Below are 18,751 nucleotides of genomic sequence, written 5' to 3' on the forward strand. Positions count from 1 at the left end.
TTCGAAACTAATGCAGTACGCCATAGGATGTTTTTGTGTTGGTTAAGGGCAGTCAGGTCTGGAGAGAACAAAGGGCTATATCTGTTCCTGGTTCTAAATTTCTTGAATGGGGCATGCTTATTTAAGATGGTGAGGAAGGCATTTAAAAAAAATAACCAAGCATCCTCTACTGACGGGATGAGATCAATATCCTTCCAGGATACCCCGGCCAGGTCGATTAGAAAGGCCTGCTCGCTGAAGTGTTTCAGGGAGCGTTTGACAGTGATGAGTGGAGGTCGTTTGACTGCTGACCCATTACACATGATGATGATGATGATGATGATGATGATGATGATGATGATGATGATGGGAGCGTGTTCAGCCTTGTTCCTCCTGAAGTCCACAATCAGCTCCTATGTTTTGCTGACTCTGAGGGAGAGGTTGTTTACCTGGCGTCACACCGTCAGAGTTACTACCTTTTCCCTCTAGGCAGCCTCATCGTTGTTGGTAATCAGGCCTACTACTGTCGTGCCGTCAGCAAACTTGATGATGGAGTTGGAACTACTGTGTGAGACCACGCAGTCGTGGGTATACAGGGAATACAGGAGGGGACTGAGGACGCACCCTTGTGGGGCCCCCGTGTTGAGTATCAGTGTCGAGGAGGTAATATTGCAGTTGCATAGAGAGGAGTTCAGAGTTCAGCGTGAATTCTGATTGGTCGGACCAACACTGTACAGACCTGACCACCGGAACTTCCCTCTTTAATTTGTGTTTGTAGGCAGGGTGAAGCAAGATGGAGTCATGGTTGGATTTGCCGAAAGGAGGACGGGAGAGGTTCTTACACCCGTGTCGAAATGGCGTGTAGCAGGGGTCGAAACTAGAATTTCCGCAAGTTAGACAGTCGATGTGTTGGTAATAATTTGGGAGCACTGTTCTCAAGTTACTTTTGTTAAAGTCCACTGCAACAATGAACGCTGCCTCCGGGAATGCGGTATCCAGTTTGTTCAGTGTCCAATGAAGATCTTTGAAAGGCTTTTCGGTGTCGGCTTGGGGATGAATGTACACAGCCATGGCGATAATCCTTGAGAACCCTCTCAGAAGGTAATAAGGGTGACATTTGATGACCAAGTATTCCAAGTCGGGTGAGCAGAACCTTGCATGTTCCTGTACGTTTCCTCCGTACCACCATGTGTTGTTGGTCATAAAGCAGAGCTCACCACCTTTGCTCTTGCCAGAGAGACCACCTCCTATCTGCTCCAAAAACGGAAAACCCGCTGGTTGTGTGTAATCCAGTTGGATGTTGGAGGAAAGCCAAATCTCAGAAAAACAGTATGTTGTCCTTCTGGAAGGAGATCCTCATTCTGAGTTTGTCAAGTTTGTTCATTAATGATTGAACATTGGCGAGTAGTATGCTCGGTAATTGAGGACGGGTCGCCCGTCTTAAACTCACTAAGACCCCACCACGTCTACCTATCCTTTGACGTCTTTGCTTCCTACTCTCCAGTAGGACTCCCAAGCAGCTAGGCGCCTTACCGAAGAAGCTATTCCGTTGTTCCGCCTTCTCAGTGTGTATGTGGAAGTCGGGTGGACAGTGAGTACTAAGTGATTCGTATTCCAATAGTTCTACCCGGGTGTACGTAGTAATGCACGAAACAAACTGATTAAGAACATTTGAGAAAAACACTAGAAAACCTGCAATGTTTTAACAGAGCTCAAGGCGAGGCCATCTTAACCAGTTAAACTGCTCAAGATGGCACATACAGTGGGGCAAAAAAAGTATTTAGTCAGTCACCAATTGTGCAAATTCTCCCACTTAAAAATATGAGAGAGGCCTGTAATTTTCATCATAGGTACACTTCAACTATGACAGACAAAAAAATGACAGACAAAAAAAATCCAGAAAATCACATTGTAGGATTTTTAATGAATTTATTTGCAAATGATGGTGGAAAATAAGTATTTGGTCAATAACAAAAGATTATCTCAATACTTTGTTATATACCCTTTGTTGGCAATGACAGAGGTCAAACGTTTTCAGTAAGTCTTCACAAGGTTTTCACACACTGCTGGTATTTTGCCCATTCCTCCATGCAGATCTCCTCTAGAGCAGTGATGTTTTGGGGCTGTTGCTGGGCAACACAGACTTTCAACTCCCTCCAAAGATTTTCTATGGGGTTGAGATCTGGAGACTGGCTAGGCCACTCCAGGACCTTCAAATGCTTCTTAGGAAGCCACTCCTTCGTTGCCCGGGCGGTGTGTTTGGGATCATTGTCATGCTGAAAGACCCAGCCACGTTTCATCTTCAATGCCCTTGCTGATGGAAGGAGGTTTTCACTCAAAATCTCACGATACATGGCCCCATTCATTCTTTCCTTTACACAGATCAGTCGTCCTGGTCCCTTTGCAGAAAAACAGCCCCAAAGCATGATGTTTCCACCCCCATGCTTCCCAGTAGGTATGGTGTTCTTTGGATGCAACTCAGCATTCTTTGTCCTCCAAACACGACGAGTTGAGTTTTTACCAAAAAGTTATATTTTGGTTTCATCTAACCATATTACATTCTCCCAATCTTCTTCTGGATCATCCAAATGCTCTCTAGCAAACTTCAGACGGGCCTGGACATGTACTGGCTTAAGCAGGGGGACACGTCTTGCACTGCACGATTTGAGTCCCTGGCGGCGTAGTGTGTTACTGATGGTAGGCTTTGTTACTTTGGTCCCAGCTCTCTGCAGGTCATTCACTAGGTCCCCTCGTGTGGTTCTGGGATTTTTGCTCACCGTTCTTGTGATAATTTTGACCCCAGGGGTTGAGATCTTGCGTGGAGCCCCAGATCGAGGGAGATTATCAGTGGTCTTGTATGTCTTCCATTTCCTAATAATTGCTCCCACAGTTGATTTCTTCAAACCAAGCTGCTTACCTATTGCAGATTCAGTCTTCCCAGCCTGGTGCAGGTCTACAATTTTGTTTCTACAATGTGATTTTCTGGATTTTTTTCTCATTTTGTCTGTCATAGTTGAAGTGTACCTATGATGAAAATGACAGGCCTCTCTCATCTTTTTAAGTGGGAGAACTTGCACAATTGGTGGCTGACTAAATACTTTTTTGCCCCACTGTATCTGAGACCAGGCTACTTATAGGCCTACGAAACTCAATTATAAAAATGGCTGACATTTATTCTAGTCGGCTGCCAGCGGGCCATATACATTTAAAAAAAAAAATAATTGGGGTTTAGCTGGGTGGGGCAGAAATGAATGGTAGTGATAACTCAGGAGAGGATGAGTGTCTGTTAACAAAGATATCTGTTATGATTGTTGTCTGAATATGAACCAGCTGTTTCTCAGAGAAGTATTTTATAGCGCTGAGACATGATTTTGAACATTTGGCATATTCTTTTCCAGACATGTCCCATTAATAGTGTGTTTTTTTAAGAAGTGATTTGTAACAATGACACAAAGGAGTAGGTTTTTCTTTTTCTAGGCAAGTCTTTCTCTAGGCAAATTACCCTTGTGACTGACTTTGAGCTTTTTATTTTTCCCTGAGTGAAAGAGACTTCTAAATTTTAACATCTTCAATCAGATAGATGACTTTCACTGTAGCATCTATGTTCTCTGATGTTCTTATATAATAACATAATTTTCATGTTACACTTCCTTAACAGATATTGTATGTATTGTCAGGATTTTACAAACAAAATCAGTTTTCAAAAGCACTCAATAGTACAAAATGTATTACATTTGTGTTGTTATCAAAAGAGAGTAAGATTGCCAACCTTGAGAAATCACTCAAATTGGCACCATGAGGGCATTCTACTATTCTGTTATTGACCTGCTAGCATGCCCATGGGAAGAAACATTAAACAAAGGAGCTGGCAGAAAAGCTGAGTGGACAACCCTGAAGCCTCAGTAGGCATTCACAAAATATGGCTGTGTTCCTTTCAGATATTGAACCAGGGTGATGACACGTACTTGGCATAGACGACATCACTTTTCCCAACTGCCAGAGTAGTTTTCCTTCATTTCACATGCTGGCATAAATAGAAAAATATGTTGTATTGTTCTGAGAAATGTCACTTTCTTCGGTCCTTGCTCTCGCTCTCTACAATTGTCTCTCTGATAGCATGCTGCATGATTAAAAATACATTTATGTAGGCTATTTAAGTGTTTTACCTAGTAGTTAGTCATCTTTCCGTTCTTTTAATCTTAACATTTCCTGTCAAAGACGATGTGTAGTTGTTTTGATGTGAAACCCTCCATTCATGCTTCTCAACTGTCATTTATTAGAGGAAGGAAGGAAACACACTGGAAAAATGAGCATAGTCATTAATCTGCAGGTTTCTTTAGTCTTTGGAAGACTATCTGTCCTCATATCTGGCTTCTGCTCTCAGAATGATCTGATTCACCATACCATCCCAAATGGCTAATGGTACTGTCAAAGGAAGATGTGGATTTATATTCCTCTGGCTTTCAATCACAACTCTATTATCTCATCTCATCTCTGTCTCTGACCGCTCCTGGGCCTTTTCTGCCCCTCTTCCTCCCAGAGAGGAGATGGAAAAGTCAATCAATTCTCAGTTTCAGATGGTCTTTTAATGTGGGTTTCTGTTGTCATGGGAATGGTGTAAGCCCTATTTATTTAACCCCAACTGATGTATTCACATGTCAAGCTCTTCTAGGAATACTGAATGATACTGAATGCTAGTTACCATGGTGACCATGTCCTCTGGATGAGGACACCGAAGGTCCTGTAGACAACTTCCTACAGCAAAGCTGCATCAGTATCTGTCAACAACGAGAGATAATATTTAATATCACAATATTTCATTACTGACAGAGTAAAAACAACCATTTTGTAGACTTTTTTGCAAAAATACAGTTACAAAATACATTGAGTGTTCAAAACATTAAGAACACCTGCTCTTTCCATGACATAGACTGACCAGGTGAAAGCTATGATCCCTGATTGGTGTCACTTGTTAAAACCACTTGAATCAGTGTAGATGAAGGGGCGGAGACAGGTTAAATAAGGATTTTAAGCTTTGAGACAATTGAGAGATGGATTATGTATGTGTGCCATTCAGAGGGTAAATTTTTTTTTAAATGGGTGCAACTGAATATTAGGAAGGTTTTCCTAATTTTTAGTATAGTCAGTGTATAAAGCTGTGGTAGCCATGTTTTCTGTTGCTGTCTCTTTAATGTTGAGCCTGTTTGAAGGGAAAGTGATCCTCCTCATTGAAAGAATTTGGAAGTTGTGAGGAGGGTTAGTCACTACTTTGATATAAGCACCATACACTTTACTGGGTTTGTTTTTCTTTCTGGGTGAATCACTTGCCTTTATTTCAATGCACTATTCTGGTCAAAACACTGGGGTGGCGAGCTGCTGTCAACACTGCTGCATTTGGGTTTTGTCTAGATCCACCGTAGTAATCACTATGAGTACCATCTTATCTGGAGGATTCAGTTATCTACATACTAGATCCACCGTAGTAATCACTATGAGTACCATCTTGTCTGGAGGATTCAGTTATCTACATACTAGATCCACCGTAGTAATCACTATGAGTACCATCTTATCTGGAGGATTCAGTTATATACATACTAGATCCACCGTAGTAATCACTATGAGTACCATCTTATCTGGAGGATTCAGTTATCTACATACTAGATCCACCGTAGTAATCACTATGAGTACCATCTTGTCTGGAGGATTCAGTTATCTACATACTACATCCACCGTAGTAATCACTATGAGTACCATCTTGTCTGGAGGATTCAGTTATCTACATACTAGATCCACCGTAGTAATCACCATGAGTACCATCTTATCTGGAGGATTCGGTTATCTACATACTAGATCCACCGTAGTAATCACTATGAGTAAGTACCATCTTATCTGGAGGATTCAGTTGTCTACATACTAGATCCACTGTAGTAATCACTATGAATACCATCTTATCTGGAGGATTCAGTTATCTACATACTAGATCCACCGTAGTAATTACTATGAGTAAGTACCATCTTATCTGGAGGATTCAGTTATCTACATACTAGATCCACTGTAGTAATCACTATGAGTACCATCTTATCTGGAGGATTCAGTTATCTACATACTAGATCCACCGTAGTAATCACTATGAGTACCATCTTGTCTGGAGGATTCAGTTATCTACATACTATATCCACCGTAGTAATCACTATGAATACCATCTTATCTGGAGGATTCAGTTATTTACATACTAGATCCACCGTAGTAATCACTATGAGTACCATCTTATCTGGAGGATTCAGTTATCTACATACTACATCCACCGTAGTAATCACCATGAGTACCATCTTATCTGGAGGATTCAGTTATCTACATACTAGATCCACCGTAGTAATCATTATGAGTAAGTACCATCTTATCTGGAGGATTCTGTTATCTACATACTAGATCCACCGTAGTAATCACTATGAGTACCATCTTATCTGGAGGATTCAGTTATCTACATACTAGATCCACCGTAGTAATCACTATGAGTACTATCTTGTCTGGAGGATTCAGTTATCTACATACTAAGCCTACATAAAGTTGATAATGTTTCCTCTTTGAGCTTACACCCTTTATAGTTGATGTTTATCTGACTTGCCTGCCCTGTCTGTATCTCTTGAGCTTTAGACGAACCCTCCTTTTGAAACGGAAGTTTCACTACAAATATTTAGTACATAACAAATGCACCAGACTCTGTGCAAATACTTTGACAAGGCAGAGTGATAAGGAAACAAATATCTGACCGATTGAGTCACATGATACTCTTCCTAGAGATTGGGTGCAGCCATGACTTGGCTAGGACAGAGTTGAAGTCTTCGATGGTGATGGGTGTGGGAGGTAGTGCTTTTCGGGTTTAGCTTGTTAGCGGTCACATGATACCGCCGGTCCTCTGGGAGTCGCCACGCAGGCAGGCGGATAAAGCATGGTGTTGGCGGAAGGAATGCGCTCCCGGCTGGAAAAGGTTTGCAGTGCACAGAGAGGTCCTGCTACCGCCAGCTTCCCAGAAATATGGGGCCCAGCCACAGAAACCCAATCTTCCACTCCACCAGGCAGGCAGGCCCTGTAGCCAGAGCTGAATGGGGCTGGATGCGCTGTGGTGATCAGGACCCACGCATCCATGCAGGATTAATGAATGAATGGCCTTGGATTGCATTGGACACATCATCATGCAAATTTGTTGACATCCACTTGGAACAGTGGTGGGTAAGGAGACATGAGTTAGACGACCCCTTCTCTTTTCCCCCTCTCTCTCTTTCCACATTCTTCTATCCTCTCCCCCTAGAGTGCCTGTCAACCCCAGTGGTGTAGGTGCTCGCCTGCCTCTCTAATATTCAAGAAGAAGGCAATCTGAGAGCTGAACATTTGCGTTGTGATTCATGTATGACTGCTTCAGAGAGACTGGCATTAGTTTCTGGCGTTCTATTTTGGTGCCAGAGCTGGAGTTGGTTTTGAAGCAATATATATTGTATCTGTCCTTTCTGTCTCCACGGCAATGTGCAATGGAAAAAAGGCACACTTGTCATCCAAATGGCTTAAAGATGTAATTGAACCATACCACCGCTGATGTGAGCCTTTTGTGGTGGAGTGAAGATCTCACTTGACAAATGGGCCAGAGAAAATAAACTGGCATATACAGTGCCTTGCGAAAGTATTCGGCCCCCTTGAACTTTGCGACCTTTTGCCACATTTCAGGCTTCAAACATAAAGATATAAAACTGTATTTTTTGTGAAGAATCAACAACAAGTGGTTCACAATCATGAAGTGGAACGACATTTATTGGATATTTCAAACTTTTTTAACAAATCAAAAACAGAAAAATTGGGCGTGCAAAATTATTCAGCCCCTTTACTTTCAGTGCAGCAAACTCTCTCCAGAAGTTCAGTGAGGATCTCTGAATGATCCAATGTTGACCTAAATGACTAATGATGATAAATACAATCCACCTGTGTGTAATCAAGTCTCCGTATAAATGCACCTGCACTGTGATAGTCTCAGAGGTCCGTCAAAAGCGCAGAGAGCATCATGAAGAACAAGGAACACACCAGGCAGGTCCGAGATACTGTTATGAAGAAGTTTAAAGCCGGATTTTGATACAAAAAGATTTCCCAAGCTTTAAACATCCCAAGGAGCACTGTGCAAGCGATAATATTGAAATGGAAGGAGTATCAGACCACTGCAAATCTACCAAGACCTGGCCGTCCCTCTAAACTTTCAGCTCATACAAGGAGAAGACTGATCAGAGATGCAGCCAAGAGGCCCATGATCACTCTGGATGAACTGCAGAGATCTACAGCTGAGGTGGGAGACTCTGTCCACAATCAGTCGTATATTGCACAAATCTGGCCTTTATGGAAGAGTGGCAAGAAGAAAGCCATTTCTTAAAGATATCCATAAAAAGTGTTGTTTAAAGTTTGCCACAAGCCTCCTGGGAGACACACCAAACATGTGGAAGAAGGTGCTCTGGTCAGATGAAACCAAAATTGAACTTTTTGGCAACAATGCAAAACGTTATGTTTGGCGTAAAAGCAACACAGCTCATCACCTTGAACACACCATCCCCACTGTCAAACATGGTGGTGGCAGCATCATGGTTTGGGCCTGCTTTTCTTCAGCAGGGACAGGGAAGATGGTTAAAATTGATGGGAAGATGGATGGAGCCAAATACAGGACCATTCTGGAAGAAAACCTGATGGAGTCTGCAAAAGACCTGAGACTGGGACGGAGATTTGTCTTCCAACAAGACAATGATCCAAAACATAAAGCAAAATCTACAATGGAATGGTTCAAAAATAAACATATCCAGGTGTTAGAATGGCCAAGTCAAAGTCCAGACCTGAATCCAATCGAGAATCTGTGGAAAGAACTGAAAACTGCTGTTCACAAATGCTCTCCATCCAACCTCACTGAGCTCGAGCTGTTTTGCAAGGAGGAATGGGAAAAAATGTCAGTCTCTCGATGTGCAAAACTGATAGAGACATACCCCAAGCGACTTACAGCTGTAATCGCAGCAAAAGGTGGCGCTACAAAGTATTAACTTAAAGGGGCTGAATAATTTTGCACGCCCAATTTTTCAGTTTTTGATTTGTTAAAAAAGTTTGAAATATCCAATAAATGTCGTTCCACTTCATGATTGTGTCCCACTTGTTGTTGATTCTTCACAAAAAAATACAGTTTTATATATTTATGTTTGAAGCCTGAAATGTGGCAAAAGGTCGCAAAGTTCAAGGGGGCCGAATACTTTCGCAAGGCACTGTAGTCATGAACCAAAGAGAGAGGCCTAACCCTGCCAGTGATGAGCTGCCTGGAGCCCCACAAAAATCCATCAGATCTATGTTTAAATATTATTTGACAACTATCAAATACTTTCAGCGTTTGCTTTAGCCTGTTTGGAGGTCCAGATGGGCAGGGTTGGCACTTTTGCAACCATTCTATTGGTTCCATTGCACCAGGCAAGCTCAATCAAGCCCAGCTTAAGTATATGAAATGATTTAAATAGTTTTGAACCCAGGTCTGAAACCTAATGATCTGCTTACTGACATGTCAGGCATTTCTATTCTATAGAAATATCCCAGGCTGATTATCTTTGCCTCTCCACTTCCACATAGGCCAGGTTAGTTGTATTCATTTCCCCCCCAGATCTATCATAAGGCGGGCGATTTCTCCTCGCCCTGTCAGAAGTCCTTTATTTGGTCATTTGTTGTGGGTTGCAATCTCCACACCCTTTCCAACAAACCCATCTGCTTTCTGGTAAAGCCATATTAAGGGTCAGTGCAAGATGGTTGCTACTGGCGGCTACACTATTCAATAGGACAATGTCAGGTAAAAGTTCTAGGTTTCAGAGCAACACAAATGCTGCGGTAGTAAGACAAAGAAATTATTTTTATGATTTCAACAAAAACAAGGGACCCATAGATCAATTTCAGCTTGATTCATCTGCCGCCATGGCCTCTTTCTTTTGAATTTCTTGTTTGTCTCAGTCTGTGTTGTGCAGTGCGTGCCTGTTTTCTCCCTCTCCTCGCTCCACACCTAATTGCGTGTGCTAATTGGGTTTGCCATGGGGACTGATTACAACCTGGAGCTCTCTGTGTGTTATCACGTGTCATATCCCATCCATCACTTTTTTAAATTATGCATTCTATGCTATAATGCATCTCCTCCTCTCTAAAGAGACTCATTACTTTGCCATCACCTCCCTTTTTGCTCCCTCTGCCTCCCATACACCAGGGTCAAGGCCTTGTCTCACTGCCAGAGCCAGACAACACCTCAGAGCTAGGTGACAAATACCCAGATACTCTCTGCTCCGGTAGGGGGCAAATAGCACACCCTTCTACCCCTCACACAGCTTGGGGCTGATGTATGACCACCAGGGTCAAACACTCAGACTCGACCCCAGCCATGGGGAGAGGGGATAGTACAGTACCCAGGCCAGGGCTGCCCTGTGGTGGAGTAACTACATGTACAGAAATACTCAGACAGCATGGGCGTTCCATGGCCCCTCAACACTGATTATCCATGGCCTTAACACTGCTCCCCCCCCCCCCCCCCCCCCCCCCCTCCAGTGTGGTGTGTCTGTGTGTGAGATACCCGGTAGTCAGCGGTTGGTAGACACAAGGCTAGCTGTGATTGACAGGTCCCTGGCTCCCCATGCTCCATTACGCCAACATGGCATTCCCCCTCTATCTCTCGTTTGCTTTATTTGTTTTTGGTCAAGGGTGTGGTGCATGCTCCTCCCAGGCCCCTGAGTCCACACAGTAAGATCTCAGAGGAACTCTCAGAGGAGTTTTACACAACTTTAAAGCTACAGTATACGCCAAAGTATACTACAATGCATAGCCTACTACTTATGTTTAGGTCTCCAAAACATCTAAAAAGGAGACTATACATCCATAGTTTATCAGGAGAAAGGACACACACTGCCTGTGGCATTTGGTCTTGTTGGTATAAATGGATTGAGGCCCCAGGTGGTCAAATTGGAGAAGCTGAGATGGTCACTCAGAGGTTTGATCACACATCCTTACATGTACCTCATCTCTCACTGTGATTGGTTGTGTCTCTGTCGAGCATGACAGTTCAAGGTGAACTGATTTCTTTCTGAAGCTCTTTTCTTTGGGGCATGATAAATGACCACTTCTGAGTTTAATAGAAATCTAGACATGTATTTCAGTCCTTGCAGTTCTACTGAATGTCATAGTACAGTGAAGACTGAATTGATTGAATTGACTGAAAAGACCCAAGTACTATGGTGGCGTTGCTCTTGATCAGGTTATCCATAAGCATGAGGATCATTACACATACAACTTTTAACCACTCTGTTGTCCTTCTCTCCACAGCCGTGCGATCAAAACCAACCAGGACCTGCTCCCAGAGACCCCGTGGATCAACATCTTCTACGATGACTTCTGGGGCACCCTGCTCACCCACAGCGGCAGCCACAAGTCTTACCGGCCCCTGTGTACCCTCTCCTTCCGCCTCAACCATGCCCTGGGCGGCTTGGAGCCCTGGGGCTACCACCTAGTCAATGTGGGCCTCCATGGGGCAGTCACAGCCCTCTTCACCTGGTTGGCCCGCCTGCTGCTTGGAGGGGGCCTGTGGAGCCTTCTAGCTGGGTTATTGTTTGCCTCGCACCCCATTCACACAGAGGCAGTGGCGGGCGTGGTTGGCCGGGCCGACGTGGGCTCTGCTCTGTTCTTCCTGCTGTCGCTGCTGTGCTACGTACGTCACTGCACCCTGCGAGGGGGCTCTGCGGGGCCCTGCAGGCTGGGGGCCTGGCTCCTGGGCAGCCTGGGCTGCGCCGCCTGCAGCATGCTGTGGAAGGAGCAGGGGGTGACGGTGCTGGCCGTGTCGGCCCTCTACGACGTCTGTGTTTTCCACCGGCTCAAATTGCGTCAGGTCATCATGCTGGTTTACAAGGTAAACAGTTTGTCCTTGCCCTGCGGTGTTGTTTTTTCCCATGTATCTCATTTCCTCCTCTCTCTCCCCTTGACAAAAGCCTGGCAAACCGCAAAGTGGAAAGCTGATCTGTTCACATGGGTCTTGCTATGTGGAAGTATTCCTGTGTGTTGTTTGTTTTCATTAGGATGTCATTTAAATTTTTTAAATTCATGTATGTACAGCTGTGTGATCTGGAATGAGCTGTTGTTTTGTCCTCTGAATGCAAGGAAAATATACAAGTGGGGAAAGAAAACAATTTACTGTTTATCTATTTATCCTGTTTCTTCATGGAAATTGTTTATATACCCATACAAACACACAGAAACACACATCCATACATGAATGTCAGAGCAGTGACTAGCACTCCAAACCCTTCTTATTATCCCTAGGGTTTTCAGTGGTTAGCTTCGCCCACGGTTGGCTGCGCATGAACTACCATTCCGACGCTGTGTTCAAACGTTTAGAAACGTCAATAATCATTGCTTGCGAAACGGTTTTCGAAACATACGCTGATATTAAACTTATCTTTCATATCAGTCTGATAGAATCACTCAAATAAAAAAGATATACTTACTGTAGCAGTTTGGCACAGATCCACAAGCTGTGTGCCTCCAGCTGACGAACTACACTTCCTCCCATGTTACGCTTACAAGCAGGTGTTCAGAGCATGCTAGATAGCTAATTAGCACGGGTGGCTGCCTATCTTCCGTGTGTTTTCCATACCAAGCGATGTAACATGGCCGTGTGGGAACACTAACCCTAACCCTATAAAGGTGTGTAGTAATTTAACCTTTTGTTTTTTGGAAAAAAATGTTTTGCTGAATTGAAAAATTATGTTTCCAAAATCATACGGAAGCGATGCGTTTTTACGTTCAGAATGAGCTTTGGGGATCTTAACAAAACGCCCTCAGCCAGATGATACTATCGTCAATAGACACTAAAGCAGTTGGCGTCTATGAATGGGTTATGCAGTGACATGAGTTAGGGAACCATATTATTATGGAAATGGGGTCATGGGAGGCTGCTAGAGAGTTTTGTCAGTTGAATTTGAATTCCCATCGTGCCTACATCATTACATTATCCTTAAACAGTGTCATTATCATTATGCATCATTGCCTTCCCTTGCAACATGATTTGTTAGCAAACCCCAATTAGAAAACGCTTTAGTAATAAGTAAACCATTGACCCAAACTCAGTTTGTTAATGATTTGTTAATTACTCGTCCGTCACCATAATGTAGTGCATGTTATTGAGATGAATGATACTGTAATGTAACATAATGATGATGAGGAGCTATTTTGTTTACATGAAATGCATAACATTGACATTAATCTTCTGTGTGTGTGTGTGTGTGTGTGTGTGTGTGTGTGTGTGTGTGTGTGTGTGTGTGTGTGTGTGTGTGTGTGTGTGTGTGTGTGTGTGTGTGTGTGTGTGTGTGTGTGTGTGTGTGTGTGTGTGTGTGTGCGCGCGTGCTTGTGTTAACTGCGCCTTTTTAAGTGCTTACTGTCTGCTGTCTAGTCAATGTCACTTCCACCAGTCTTTGCGTATCAGGCCAAGTTGAAAAAGACGTGCAAAAATGTGACAAAAGGGATCCAAGAAGAGTCGATGGCACTCTAGGATGCTGACGCATACATGCGAAGGATGAAGGGTGTTTCTGGGAGCGGGAGAGTTGGTGGAGGGGGGTGGGCGGGGGACGGGGGAGAGTGAATGAACAGAAAGAAAAGAGGGAGAGACAGGAAGAAAAAGTCTAGCTTCTCCGTTTTAGTGCTCATCACAGTGTGAAAAAGTGAGTGAGGGCTCTTGCTGTCTTTGTCTCCATGCTAGCCTCTCTCTCTTGATTTAAGCCTTATCTGAGGTTTGGTGTCCTCTGGAGTACTGCCCATTCGTTGACAGAGGCATACAGGGCTGCTAATAGTGTGTCAGGGCTGGCTGGGAGAATGCAGTGCTAGGAGGACTGAAATAAAGTATACCTCATATCTGACAGCTTCTCGACATTTGATTGGAAATCCACCGTACCAACACATCTCCCCTGATAACCCTTCCCTGAGACGAGAGTCGCAGATCTACTTACACAATGTTCGCATGGATGGACCCGAGCCTATGGATTTCTGTCATGCTTTGCCATGGTGTTGATGAATGGTCTTGGCAGACACCCGTGGGCCATAAGCTATGCATACGCATTTCTAGTGTGCAGCTTTGGGGTGGCAGTTGTCCGTTTCACAGACGCACTGCATATCTTTGAACCCCAGCACAGAAGAAACAAGCAGGGAACGTTGAGTGATGTTAAGGCTGGCAGGTCTCTTGTTAATTGTAAGGTTACAGTATGTCTCTTTCTGTGATCACGACGCCAAGTCACCTGAATGAATTCTACTTTGTTATTATATTAGGACCAGCATTCTCTCTCTCTCTCTCTCTCTCTCTCTCTCTCTCTCTCTCTCTCTCTCTCTCTCTCTCTCTCTCTCTCTCTCTCTCTCTCTCTCTCTCTCTCTCAATCTCTCTCCCTCTCTCTCTGTCTCTCTCTCAATTCAATTTAAATTTAAATATAAGGGCTTTATTGGCATGAGAAACATATGTTTACATTGCCAAAGCAAGTGAAATAGATAATAAACACTTAGTGAAATAAACATTAAACATTACACCCACAAAAGTTCCAAAAGAAAAAAAACATTTCAAATGTCTATATACAGTGTTGCAACAATGTGCAAATAGTTAAAGTACAAAAGGGAAAATAAATAAACATACATATGGGTTGTATTTACAATTGTGTTTGTTCTTCGCTGGTTGCCAACAGGTCACAAATCTTGCTGCTGTGATTGCACCCAGCAGATATGGGAGTTTATCTCTGGGGGGGGGGGGACTTGAGCCAGTAGATGTGGTTGATGCAGAGCTTTTGGGGTAACCAGGTGGAAAGCATGGCCAGCCGTAGAGAAATGCTTATTGAAATTCTCTATTACTGTGGAATTATCGGTGGTGACAGTGTTTCCTAGTCTCAGTGCAGTTGGCAGCTGGGAGGAGGTGCTCTTATTCCCCATGGACTTTACAGTGTCCCAAAACCTTTTGGAATTACTGCTGCAGGATGCAAATTTCTGTTTGAAAAAGCTAACCTTTGCTTTCCTGACTGACTGTGTGTATTGGTTCCTGACTTCCCTGAAAATGTGCATATTGCGGGGACTATTTGATGCTAGTGCACAACTCCACTATGTGTTTTTGTGCTGGTCAAGGACAGTCAAGTCTGGAGTAAACCAAGGGCTATATCTGTTCTTAGTTCTACGTTTTTTGAAAGGGGAACGCTTATTTAAGATGGTGAGGAAAGCACTTTTAAAGATCAACCAGGCATCCTCTACTGACGGGATGAGGCCAATATCCTCCCAGGATACCCCGGCCAGGTCAATTAGAAAGGTCTGCTCGCAGTAGTGTTTTAGGGAGCGTTTGACAGTGATGAGGGGTGGTCGTTTGACCACGGTCCCGTACGACTTTCTGTCGGTTGACATTTCCAGAACTGTGTTCTAGGATATTGAAATGGGATCCTTATGTGATTGTGGCTTTCAGTCTATTACTTTATCATTTTATATCCACTGCAAATCTCCCATTGTGTTATTATGGGTTCGTTTTGTGGTTTCAAACATCTTGACAGTTAAGAGCTAGGAGCTTGAGAGTTATTATGTGAAAGCAGAGTCATTCTGTGAAGTCAGTGCAATAGTATATTATTCAGTCCAAGTTCTCCAGTAAGAGGGGATTTCTACACAACATGTTAATTTGGATAGCCACTCTAGCTTTGCCCTCATGTGTGTGTTAGCAAGCTAGCAAGCAGGCTAGTTAGTGCTAGGTATCAACAGCCAATCCAGTAGGGGCTGGAAGCTATAGTGAGCTTTGATTGGGCAATAGCGTTGTGATACAGCAGAATATTTGCATAAAGTTCACATTTTCCCCAACTTTGGTCCCGCCCTGTTCACGCTCCAGCACCCGTGCTCACATAGGAAAGAATGGAGAATGTGCACGGCTCGCTCTCTCTGTATATCCCAGTTTCAGCTGGCCCACTCTCCAAGAACACAAACCACTGGCGTACACTGTACCAGGCACACGTCCACACAGTAATCACTCGACAATGTGAAAATCCCTGCATATTTCATCACGTTTTATTGGAGTGTTGTTGTTGTTCCACCCCTCCCATTCCATATGTATGAGCCTTGGCCCCGTCGAAGTGCTGCTTTATCTGGGCCTAATTTATTAGTGCTTCTATTTACATGCTAATGTTCTTTGTCTCTGCCAGTATCAGGTGGCTGCTGTCCATGTCTTTTCATACCTCGGAAGGCTCGCAACTGATTGGTCGGTTATGAAGCCCTATCACACACATGCAGGGGAGAAAGCATGTTGTTGAACTAAAGACAGAGAGGTCAATCACCCCAATTTAGCATGTGCAATTTCCGGGGAAATTACATGATTATTTTCAGACCATTTTTGTATGCAATCTATTGATAGCACTGAGAATAAATGAATATAATTATATTTTTCTATGCCTTGTCTCAAAAGAAGGATAGAATTTATATTACCCTCTTTGGAGGAGGGTTACATCAAGTGTGTCTCTGCTGTCAACCTGAAACAGCCGCCTTTTGGATTTTGTGTTTAGCCGTACTGAAAGAACGTTACTTTCCACTGGGCACAGATGTCAATTCAACGTCTGTTCCATGTTGGTTCAATATAATTTTGTTGAAATTATGTTGAAACAACATTTATCCAACCAGTGTTTGCCCAGTGGGTTATATTTCAAATGTCATTGGTTTCAATGATTGTTGGTGCTGGAGGGTGGTCACATCAAATGTGTCTCTGTTGTCAGCCTGAGACAGCCACTATTTGGATTTGTGTTGAAAGATAGGTGTTCTGAAAGAAAGTTGCTTATATTTCAAATGTCTTTGGTTTCAAAGATTGTTGGTGTATTACAGGCATGTGGATTTTCATAAGTAAGCATGCTGAAACGCCAGTCTGACTGTCATGCATAGGTGTAATAGGTGGCAGGGAAGTCAGGTGCAGGAGAGTCAAATGGAGTGTAAAATGGAGTCTTTTAATAAAGTCCACGGAGTATGCTCCATAACACTAAATGTACATAAACATGGGTACGAGGACCCGACGCGCACCTATACAACAATCATACTACACTGACAATAAAACAATCTCTGACAAAGACATGAGGGGAAACAGATGGTTAAATACACAACAGGTAATGAATGGGATTGAAAACAGGTGTGTGGGAAGACAAGACAAAACCAATGGAAAATGAAAAAAGGATCAATGATGGCTAGAAGACCGGTGACGTCGAACGCCGAGCACCGCCCGAACAAGGAGAGGCAACGACTTCGGCAGAAGTCGTGACACTGACTGACGATAAACATGTAATTAATTAATTTGGGAACTTTTTTTCTTGTATGTATTACAGTATGTAGCCAATCTGTGTATGGACCCTAAAACGTTTGGTATAAATATTAGTTCAGAACCTATCTATGAACCTCAGCTATCATAGTTGTTGTATCAACTTCAAGTCTGAATGGCATTAATGAAGCCTATGGATTGAGTAGAATATAATAACTTTATTGTGCCAAGGATGCAAGTCCTATATACATGTAGTTATTACCACGCATGGGATCCCCACGTTGTAGCCTGTACATTGAATATATTCACTGATCGTGTACTCTTCCTTGACAAATAAAGGTGCGGTTCTATTCTTTGAATGATGCTGTGTCTGGATGTATGTATTACAATTATACACTTCAACAGTGTTTACCACTCCTGCTCCTGGGACATCAATGATTACACATTGTAACTATGCAATAGACTAGAAACATGATTTAAGTGAAGGCTGATTTGTAATTCATATATACAGAAAGAAAACAGTACACTACACTTCGTATTCGTGTCTAACTCCCTTCATCTGCATTAATCTGAGGACACAGGATAGGTGTAGTATTTCAATAAGAACTTAATTTCAACAACTGTAGAATGTGAAATACTTTTTTTAAATGTTCATTATTCATGCATTATGAATATTATAATTGTAATATTATATTATAAATATAAGTTCAATCTGTACTTCAATGCACATATGGTGTGCATTATAAAAAAAGAGGCAGAAAGACGAGGTGGGTAGAGAGGTGTAGAAGACAGAAAGGGAAAGAGATAACAGAGGAGCAGGGAAGACAGGATATGATTAATGAATTACAGTGCTACCCTAATATTCTCTCACTTCATCACAATTACATAGTGTCTCTAGCGGTGTCTCCTAACCAGCCTTGGGCTCCCAGTGGTGATGACGGGACTGGCTTCCTCTCTCAAATCAAAACATACCTGCAGACGAGAGAACATGATTAAGCCTTGTTTTTTTATTCTAACACGGTCAGTCATCTTAAATCAGGAGGTGAAATGCAAAACTGACCTTGGATCATTAACTCTTGGACTACTACATCTCTATCTGTATGTCAATGTAAAGCATCTCTTTAATAACACTTCATGTTGATCCGACCAAGTGTCATCTCAACTATGATGATGCTGTGCCCTCTGTGTCAGCCAGTTCTGATGCGGGAGGGGTTCATCAACACAGCTGATATAACCTAGAGGATTTAGGGAGAAGCGGGTGAGGGATGAAGTGAAGGAGAGAGACTGTTATTGAGAAAATAAGGTAGTTAAAGAGACTGTTCAACAGGAATCTGTGTGTGTGTAGTCTCACCTGGCGTCCACACTAAGTGGCTACAGAGTACTTTATGCTGAAAAACAGACACATGAAGATAAATAGACTTTTACATTACCAGATCATTGTGAATTACT

The 18,751-nt window shown here is 43.0% G+C and overlaps 1 protein-coding gene across 1 annotated transcript in view; it reads left to right on the forward strand.

The window, feature by feature from the left end:
• LOC139374195 (protein O-mannosyl-transferase TMTC2-like) overlaps positions 1 to 18,751 on the forward strand; it is a 167,790-nt gene that overhangs the window by 67,334 nt on the left and 81,705 nt on the right. Inside the window, exon 2 of the mRNA XM_071115216.1 lies at positions 11,338 to 11,917. Within this exon, the coding sequence (XP_070971317.1) occupies positions 11,338 to 11,917 (580 nt within the window). The remainder of the gene's footprint in view (positions 1 to 11,337; positions 11,918 to 18,751) is intronic.

The sequence above is a fragment of the Oncorhynchus clarkii genome, chromosome 2 (genome assembly GCF_045791955.1).
Source record: "Oncorhynchus clarkii lewisi isolate Uvic-CL-2024 chromosome 2, UVic_Ocla_1.0, whole genome shotgun sequence".
NCBI classification, from domain to species: Eukaryota; Metazoa; Chordata; class Actinopteri; order Salmoniformes; family Salmonidae; genus Oncorhynchus; species Oncorhynchus clarkii.